The 10,412-nt window shown below is 41.4% G+C and overlaps 1 protein-coding gene across 1 annotated transcript in view; it reads right to left on the bottom strand.

Moving 5' to 3' along the window:
- Positions 1-316: 316 nt before the first annotated feature.
- Positions 317-10,412, bottom strand: part of ASPG (asparaginase) — a 46,960-nt gene continuing 36,864 nt past the window's right edge. Inside the window, exons 13-16 of the mRNA XM_040601365.1 lie at positions 8,604-8,690; positions 2,858-2,957; positions 2,477-2,535; positions 317-744 (exon numbers count right to left, since the gene is read on the bottom strand). Of these exons, the coding sequence (XP_040457299.1) occupies positions 2,482-2,535; positions 2,858-2,957; positions 8,604-8,690 (241 nt within the window). The 3' untranslated portion in view covers positions 317-744; positions 2,477-2,481. The remainder of the gene's footprint in view (positions 745-2,476; positions 2,536-2,857; positions 2,958-8,603; positions 8,691-10,412) is intronic.

Genomic DNA, 10,412 nt, shown 5'->3' with positions numbered 1-10,412 from the left:
GATCACATTTACAGTCCAAAGAATTATGCGTCCAGTATGTAGCAATCTTGATTATGTTCCGGTCAGGATGTGGGAAAGATGCTATTAGAAACAAAACAATCAATTCACTTAGACAGTCCCACAAACATGCTTTATGGCATCTGCCTCCTACTCATTTTAAGTGAGGTTTTATAGTGACACATTGGTGAAGATTAGTACACAACTGCAGGCAGATGCCCATGACTGATTCAATTGTTTGCACTGACACTCACAATTGCTGTAATTGCAACTGAAGTGATACAAGCCATTGCAAAAAACAGACAAAGTGAAACCAACATTGTTCCTCAGAGATTTTATTAGTTGAAACCCAGAAATGCATAAACCGCTGTTTTTTCTCAGTATGAATTCACCACAGCATTTCCATTCGTTATGCCTGCAATACTGTCCTCATTGATTTAACATAAGATTCAAAAGGCCTCTTTAAAAACAGAACTTGTACAGTGAAGGCAATACATTCCAATACATACGCTTGTTTAAAAGGTTACTTTTCAAAAAAAATGATTAAAAGATAAAGCAGCAAATCATTTTTTAGAAAAATCAGTAAGGACTTAATGTGATCCTAAAGAATATTTCTAAGCTCTAGCTTTCCTGTATGCTCCAAGCACAGCTACCATTGTTCCTTTGCTCTTTTCCTCCTGCAACTGCCTAATGCCAATAATGTTCAAAGCCAGCATTCTGAAGAGGAGCGACCATCTTCTACAGCCTCTGGAGAAAGAGAAAATGTGTGTTTAGAACTAAGCAGCATCCAAAATCTTCCTGGGGAGAGATTAATTTGTAGCCTGCCAAGCAAGTTCTCATGTGGTACTGAAGACTTCCTTCAGACTGTCTACACTACTGGTGGCCCAGTCCAAAGGGACTAAGAGATGATCCGTGAAGGAGTCAAGGATTTAAACACATTCCCTCCCCACATCTCTTACAAAAGAAAAGTGACTTTTGCAGAACTATTTCACTGAAAATGGAAATCCCCTTGCAACCTCACCCATATTCTAAAGGTATTTTTAGCATCTTCATACTGGACACTGGAAAACTTCCATTTAAATGCTTGAGACTGTCATTATACCTAATCCTTCTCTACTAGCAAAAAAAACCAACCACAACCAAAAACCACACAAAGCTTTACAGGAAAGCAAAACCTGCCAGATTGTGTCCTATGTTCATTTAGACCAGTACGCAGCGATTCAAAACTCCTTTTGTTCCAGTTGCAGTTCCCCACTTATATAGACATTAATTCACTCACATCGACCAAATGGGACACACAACTGGCAAGGTAGCCATGGATGCAGCAAAACCTTTAAGCAAATTTTGTGTTAAAGGTTTTGCTGCATCCATGGCGATGCATATAATGCATCGCCATGCATGCATAAATAAATGCGACCATCTCCCCCCAGTATTTAAACTGGGATTAGAGTTGCCAATCTATTGGAGAAGAGAGATCTAAATCAACAATGTGTTGCATCAGAAAGGAGTTCTGAGAAATAAAAACGGCAAGTGTTTTAAATGTCTCCAGTTACAGCACAGCACTGGCGAGGGTCAAACACCCAGACAAGTTTCCTATAGAGAGACCTGTCAGATGTGAGACGCTTTGAGCATGAGCCTCACACCCACCTCGTACGCTCACAGCCAGGGAAACACACCTTGCAGGTCCACGCTGGGACAACCAGGCAGCTACATTAAGGCCTAAGAGAAAGGCCATGGCACTGCCCTGTCCTGCACCTGGAGGGGGGCAAACCCTCAGCAAAGCTCTCCGCTAAAATCCAGCCTCCTGCAGTCTATGCGTGGGATCCAGCTAACTCCTGTCTATTAAGAATCTGCCCCACAGTAGATTGACACGCTACAATCACGTTGTAACAACCACTGTGGTTGACTATGTCACACTAGAAGGTGAGCTGTATATGGTGCTCCGTCCAAAGCTCGAAGGAGAGCCCAGGTGGAGGTGCTGTAGGTACCGCAGTAGCACCCTCCTGAGCGGGGTGACGTGCAGCTGAGCAGCCGTGATGGCCTTGCAACTCTGCTGGGGAAGGGTACACGCCTGGACGGTGGGCACGGCACCCTGGCAGAGCGCCCAGGAGAAGGCATTCCCGTTTAACCCGGGCAAGCCAGAAGAGCCACTTATTGCAATGGGCCAACAGAACAAGACATCGTCACCCTCCTGGTACTATTTTGTAGCTTTTACATTCCCAACCAAGTTCAGAACCACGCTGTGGAACACACCGTAAAAAAGCATTTCCAGGCTCGGGCAGAAAGACGAATAAACATTAGTCCCATTCTACAAAGAAAGATTAAAGTACTCAGAGTTGTATCAGAAACTGAGGCAGGGACAGCAGCCGAACCCAGATGCCCAAGGGTGAACTAGGGCTTAAATAAAAAATCCCCCTTCATACATGTATATGCCCATCTATACGTGTCAGAAATCTCGCACCTGAAAAACTGATCTTACCTTCTTTACTGCCTTTGTCTAAAGAGTTCAAGAATGTTCTTACGCCCTGTAGCCTCTGCCTGTAAGTAGAAACATGAATAAATCTTGCCATCCTGTGCACCAGGACATGCAAATATTTACTTGTGGGAAGTAAGACTATGTTACCAGAAAATAATTAAAATCCAATTTGAATTTTAATTCCTCTGACATAGATGAGAAAATTCTGGCTGCAACAATTTATTACTTCAGAACAGCACCAGATTTGAGTTTGTAACAAATTCTAATCTGGTTTATAGTCCCCAAAGCAGCATTTACTTTTCCCAAACTAATATCATCCTACAGCGTGCATTATTACTCACACAGCTAGCATGCCACATGGGGTACAATCATATGCACACTTACTACTTGTAGGGCATTCCTGCCATCATAACCAGTTTGCTTCAGGTCTGCACCAGCTAGGTACCAGGCATACAGCCCATCCATATCACCTTTAGCTACAAGGCTGAAAAAAAGAAAATAATTAATATTGGTTCTAAATCTTTCGGTCCATTGCAGCGTGCTCCTGGGTCCTGTCAATTAGCTCAGCGGGCAAACGCTGAACCAGAACAGGCTCAACATGGCTGCCAGGGGAGAGAGGTAAGTCAAGGAACACTATTACAACAGCTTTGAATAGCTGAGCAAGCAACACAGCTTGATGAATCAGTTCCTTAAATTAATAAGGTTGTGCTATAAGTACTTACAACAGGCTAGTTTCACATAGTGGGTGTGACTATGACCAAAGGGGAAAAAAGTCATGCAGTTTCATATTTCACAACACAATATTTATCTCACGAAATAAGTTGGGGGGAGGGCAATGGCTAAATCGAGATGCAGCTGAGTGAGAGCACCAGCAGATGTGCTAGCAATCAGCATACCTTATTTAAAACCGCTAAGAAACCCCCTTCACCAGTTTGCATAACTACATTTGCTATCCGAAGTTATGACAGCACATTTATGTGATATCATTCAGACAGCAACAGCTAAATTTTTTTGAGTTTTGTAAGATAATTTGTAAGATTTAAATGGGCAGCAAGCAAAAAAAAAGCTTTTCAAAGTTGACCTCTATCCAACACGTACAACAAGCAATAGAAAGGATCAAAATTAATCATATACAAATAAGTAAATTAAAGATTTCAGAGTGATGTACATCGCACTGTTTCTTCACACATCTGCCAGTAGTCTCATCCATAATACTTAAGGTTCATTTAAAACTTTTTTTGTGGTAAAAGAGCAGCTAACAGCCTGCGCATATGCAAAAGCATGGCCACCTGGACCAAGCCTGTAAATGGGCTGATCTGACAGCAAGGCTGGGAGGACCATCTTCGGTCTTCTCAACATACCAACATCTATCAGGCTTCAGACCTGCACTTGCTGTGTGCTCGCAGGTTGCTGCAGTAGAACCATGCCAATCATCATCCAGCGAGGTTGAATCTCATTAAGAGAGGGGGAACCCTCCCCAAAATTATTAAGCCCAGAGCTTGCTGCCTTAAACAGTGCTTGCTGTGGGGAAAAGGCATACTGCTGGCAGCAGGGATGGAGGATGCTGACAGGCTCCTGGGCATGACAACCAAGCCATGCAGACCTGGTGGAGAGTGGAGAAGGCTGGAAGATGCAAGGGGCAGACAGTCAGGTAAGTTTATGGAAGAAACTGTGAAAGCAGGGCTGCAACATTCACTTCTCTGCTAGGCTGAAATCACTTCTGTTGTTGATTAAATCTCTTAAGTACCTGAAAAAATATGTTTTTAGGGGAGTGGAAGCCTCTCTAATTGCAGCAGCCTGAGGAGAAAGCCAGAGAGAGGCTTTTGCTTGCAGCAGTCCCAGAGGTTGGGCATGAAAAGGGAAAGAAAATGGTCTCTGTCTGTGCTCTTCCACGCAACCCCACCAACCCTGAGGCAGGGCAGAAGGCCTACAGCTGGGGCCTTTGGGGGACAGGGAAATGGCAGTGGGGTGCTACAAGGTTTAACAGTGCTTCAGTCTGACATCACGAAGGAAAGGATTAACATATCACTAAAGAATGCCATGACAAAAAAAGGCCCCTCAGAAGCAATAAGGAAACAGGGGAAGGCAAAGGAGATCTGACAGGAAGTTCAGTGGGAAGTCCTTAAGGAAACTGCAGGAAAAAGTAAACATTAATAAAGCATAAGCATTAGTAAAGCAGAGAAGAAATTGCTTAGCAGCCACTTCTGGGACGCAAGAATTCTCTCTATTTACAAAGACTAGTCTCTTGCTGTTGACACTGGAACATCCCAGAACTGAGGAACAAACAAAAAGCCTACCTAGCAAGTGAGAGTTACAAGCATCTCCAACACTGGACAGGAAAGCATTGTATTTATATAAACCAAATCTCATCATTCAGCCACGTGCAAAACAGGCACCACTTTGGGCAAAGACCATCACATTTAGAAATATTACCGACTGACATACCCAGGGCAACTCAGCCAGCATCGCTGCTAGCAACAAACAAGGATGACTGCAATTACTTGAAAACTAACTGCCTAATAGCACCTGTTCAGAAAAAGTAATTTGACCCATACTGCTAGAGGTCAGAACTGTGAAGTGGTCTCCTTCTGTGACATTAGAGCAATCCAAATACACAGAAGTATCTTCAATTTTGCAGCAGCCATTTACTGATCAAGTGAGGAAATGTATTCCAAGGGGACTGTGACCCAGAGAACAAAAAGTGATGTAGCTTGTGAGGAAATTTAGATACCACTCTAAATGGAAGATACCTACTATTCACTGAATTGATTATAATCAGGAACACCACAAAACATTTTCTCCAACTCCAGATCTCCATAGTCAAGCCGTATGCATCTGTATTTCCTTTACATGCTGTAAGTATATTTCACACAGCCAAATACATACACAGGACTTATCAACATACACCGCAGGCACCTTTGCTCTCTATTTTTCTCAAAGATATTTATGCCAATCAATTCCAACTGCAAATGCATCCTCTAAGCAGGAAGTCTATAATTTTTATATCACAAAATGGAATAAAAGTAACTTCAATATACACTTATCAGAACGTTTAAAACCTTCTCGGTCCTAATTCCTGCAGGCACTTTTATCCTTCCTGCCCCAGCCTTACCCACAAAGTGTATGTTAAGTTGAAGAGACATCTTATTCTGAATGTTGGTGCTTTTGAAAGGTTGCATCCTTGTATATCATATCATTTTATGAAATCTAAGAATATGAAAGCAAAAGCTGGTCTGACTTCATGCTATTTAATTTTGTGAAGTACAGGCTTGAACAAAGTATCTCAATTCTATACAGTTGTTGGGTTTTTTTTCCTTTACAAAAAAAGCACAAAGCAACTGTTTACCAAACGCCAGAACTTGTCAAGCCTTCAGAATAAGTCTGTGTCCCAATTTATCTCATCATGGTTTGGTTTTGTGGACAGATGACAATACTACCACAATGTGAGAAGTTCTGACATTTTTAACAGATTACTAACATTCAGATCTCTTTCTCATTTCAAAACAAAGCCATGAACCAGATACTAAACATCAGCAAGAGATTCTAAAAATCAGGCTAACACCAGCAAATGAAACCACGAAAGAACTGATTAACTAGATCATCTTGGCTGCACCTATATGCATCTCCATGTCCTATACAAGATCCCACTGATACTGTCCAACTCTCAGTTCTGGTTGGTAGTCCTTTCCTTCTCAAACATCACCAATGCCAAAGGAGCACATTTATTTTTATTTTGTTTCCAAAACTTTCCAACTGAACTATTCTATTGTATTCTAAAACCATGAGTCTAAACAGAAGGAAGCTGAGGAGACAGAACACACAAATCAATGTTCCAGGTCTTTTGTGAAAGCCCGTTTGAGGGTAGGTAAGTAGCAAGGGGGAAAAGCATGATTATGGCTTCTGATTCAGAAAGAACTGTATGGGAGAAAAAAAGTTAGCTAAGTGCAGCATCCCAGAGCTTATCAGAAAACAAGCAGAAAACTCCAAGAAGTTGACATACTGCCTTGGTGACAAATTCAGACGGGTACAAATTGCAGCTTAAAGCATATTACAAGATAAAAGAGATGTAGGAAAATAATTCAAATTAGACAGAGGGAAGATGTTATAAACAGCTTGTTCTGTAAGCAGCCTGACCATGCGAACATGCTGACTGCCTGAAGGTGCTGGTGCCTGCAGTGAGAAGACTTGAAAGGGGAAAGTAAAGAGGTAGGACAGAGAAGTGAGCCTCAGCACGCTGGGAAAAATGACTGTATCAGTAAGGTACATCTTCTGGAGTATCCTTAGATGATCTGAGACATTTTGGCAGGAGGACAAACACCAGTACCTTGGATTGAATACCTTTTCAGCATCTGGATAACGCTCTGTGGAAACAGTCCACCTTGGTACAAAAGACTGTGCCAGGCCCTCTCAGAGGAACGAAAGCCCTGCAGCTTTGCAGGAGCAGTGCAGGGAAGACCACCCTTCACAGACACCTCAGTGCTGTCTGGGGACCTGGCTGCTGCCTCAGGCAGGCTGTGCTCCTGGCTAGCCCATGCAGTGACATCTGTCAGTGGGCACTACTCTGGCGCGGCTGCTACCCCAGCTGCCAGCCAGGAGAGATCCATGGCCCTGGCTCCTAACCCCACCGAGGCAGGAGCCCTCTCCCCTCTCACCCCGAGTACGCCACTCTGTGCTGAGTCCTCATGCAGCCTCTGCACACACACACACGCTCCTGCCCTCTGTTTGGAAGATTTACATTGGTTTTATCCTGAATGTATTACCATCAATGCACGTTCTAATTATCTTAAATGTTTATTACCAAAATACAAGCTTTGAACAACAGGAGATCATGCAATACAGACAGAGTGTATGATAGTCCCTAAAACGCTGGAACAAACTGCATCAGAACCATGTTTTGTTTAAAGGACCCTTATTCTCTTCTTTATTTTTCTGGACATACTACTCCCAGGTCAGCTAGCCAAACTGGTTCTGCATGTGGCACCAGGGCTAAGGAAGGGGCCAATTTATTTGCAGAGGAATGTCATTCCCTAAGCCACTCCTCTCACCTTCTTGGGATGGGAACTATGCAAACCAAGGTTTTAGTTCTTCCCTATCACTTGCAGTGCCCTGGGAAGCACATATTTTAATTCATGGTAAAAGCCTTATTACCCAGTCTCCTCCGAGCGCGTTATGAAAATGGAAACACTCCAGCTAGTATTTCTAGATTCTGGAATTAGTCTAAGGACAGCGTCCAGTCTCTATACAGAAAACACATAAGCTTAACCTCAACCTTGTTTTGCAGACAATACAGAGCACTGGCTGGTCCTTGCAAGTCTCATGGCCTCCTGCCAAGTCCCGATATAAAGGCTGGTACTCCAGGTTTTTTTGGTTTTGAGAAGAGAAGAAGAAATGAAATGAAAACTCAAGTAATTTTAGAACATACATGAAAACTTTTCACAATTTGCAGAGTAATTTGCAATTCAGGACCAGTACTAGAAAAAATAAAATCAAGCATATCTTTCTTCTCATAATATATATCCACATCATCAGACCACCTCATGTATTAAAAGCAACCGTATGGAAAACCAGCTTTAACAGAGGGTTATATCCTCTTAAAGTTAAATATAGAGATGGTGAGCAGTTGTGCAAAAGTTTTGGGGTTAAAGCTATTTGTCTTTTTTTTTTTTTTAGTTATTTTTAAGAAAAATGTTCTATGCTAGAGTAGAAGATATTCCCATATAAGTGAAAATTGGATTATAAGGAAATAAAAATGATGTGCTTTGTGCAGCTTTATTCTCAAATAGAGATGCTATTAAATCACACCTTGCATAGTCTCCTCCTCACCCTTCCTCAGTGAAAGTGCTTGAAAAAATGGGGCATATTTCCTTTCAGTCCATGTATCCCCTTGATGCTTTCTACTTTGGAGCTCTCTTGAGCTAGTGGTGCTCCAACACAGAGCTGATTCTTAATGTCATCAATTCATGTGTTTCCTCATTATTAGTCTAGCACAGCAATAGCCACATCGTGAGCCAGGAACCCAACTGTTTCTTGGAAGTTGTCTACACACTGTTCTCCATTCTGAGAGTCTCTTCTGAAAAACCATCCCACTCCATCCCAATTTTAGGGCCGCCTCGCCTTATATCACATTTACCTGCAAAGTATTGTTCCAATGTTCTCCAAGTCAGGGCTCGAAAGGTGCGCTCCCGTATCTTGTAACACACGAATCACTTGTATGTGCCTTTATGAAGGGAACAGAAAAAACGGAGAAAGTGTCTTGACCAGTAGGCAGGTGGGGGGTTTTCCCCCAAAATTCAGCATTACTGATATACACAACCAGTGAAAATTCTTATATGGTATTCACTGTGGTCACAAAACAAAGGAATCTTCTCCAAGGTGACAGAAGTAGTAAACAGGACTGACACTGCTCTCCCTAACAAGAAATTATTCACATACTAAGTGCGTGGAAGTGTTAAGTTCAGCTCTGAAAATGAAGGGGATGCATCCTCTTCAAAAAATTTTTGTTTTCTTCACCTTAGTACTAGCTTAATTTAACCCTTGAAATTTTAGTGATTGAAATACATGCAAACAGTAAGGACATTTATTACATAGCATCATTCCTGTAATTTACAGACTACAATGCCCATATATATCAGTCTTAAAATTTATGTCTTGCACATAAGCAATGAATCTTTAGGTTAATGTAGAAGCTAATCAGGTTTTTAGGGCTTTAAAATTATGCTAAGTATTCTTACACACCTCCCACAAAAGCACATCTTTTCCTAACCTCCTCCTCCTGATACCTTGATTATTTATTTCTACCTGGAGTCTTCAGAAGGTCTTTCTTGTCCTTTCCTTTGAGATAAAGGGACAAATAGTTATTTCAGCACTACCAGCCAACTCCTATACCTTAGTCAGACACTTGAGGAAGTCTATGGAAAAGGCCAGCCTGTAAAGGTACTGTTGTGGGTAGAAAACAATATGACAGATGAAAAATGTGCAAAGTAAGTTTTTCACAAGTGACCTAGCGAAAGGTTTAGAACTAGGTTCGAAAAGGAGGTGACAGTGTGCTCCTCTGCTAAGCAAATGATCTAGTTTACAAATCCAAACACAGGGGTTTTTTTCTCCAGAAAGACCATGACAACACCAGTAGATCAGGAATAGTTCCTCTTTTAAGTCAGTTGCTACACCGTAACACTTCAAAATAAAGAGTTAGACGTATCATTGTAATAGGAAGTATATTGGCTTTCCCAGCCCATTACCTAAAACCTCATCTGTATTAATTAAAAAATAAGCTCACATACACTTTCTGTTTAAATCACTTGCATTTTCTTGGAGGTAGCCATGGGCCTTTCCATTTTAGAACTGAACTAAACTGCTTATCTAATCCCTCTGCCTCTTCTTAGGAAACTCTGTCTTGAATGAGAAGTTACTTTACAGTTATCCATATTAAGCCTATGTAAGCTCGTATGTTTCATACAAGATCTTAATTATAAACTAAACAAAGAACTGTACAGATGCTACAGGAATAATCTTGCTGTTCCAAACACAGGTTTTTTAACCTACCAGAGATATTTTTTTTTAAAATTGTACTGCTTAATTGACAGCCAAAAAAAATATTTTTTTTAAATAATCTTTGTTTCATGGCAAAGCGTTGCTGAAACACCACATGCCACAAGTTTGTTCAGTTATCTAAAATATTTTCTCAGGTGGGTCCCTTACGATATGACTCTTCATCCACAAGTATCTCCTTGAACCAGCAAATAATAGCACAGCTTCTTATTTTTCAATCTGTGGCGAAGAATTAATTCTACGTGTATGAAATTTTTTAGTTCAGTCTTAGGCAGAACAGTGATTAGCTGAAAAGAAATTTGACCTAAAATAAAGTAGAACATGTCTGTTCACTCAAGCTCACACTGGGTCCAGAACTGAACATGGGGTGTGTCTGCTCACTCTCCTGCCT

This window comes from Falco naumanni, chromosome 7, assembly GCF_017639655.2.
Source record: "Falco naumanni isolate bFalNau1 chromosome 7, bFalNau1.pat, whole genome shotgun sequence".
Classification (NCBI taxonomy): Eukaryota; Metazoa; Chordata; class Aves; order Falconiformes; family Falconidae; genus Falco; species Falco naumanni.
Note: the sequence above shows the minus strand (reverse complement) of the source record. Positions and strands in the feature narration are given on the sequence as shown.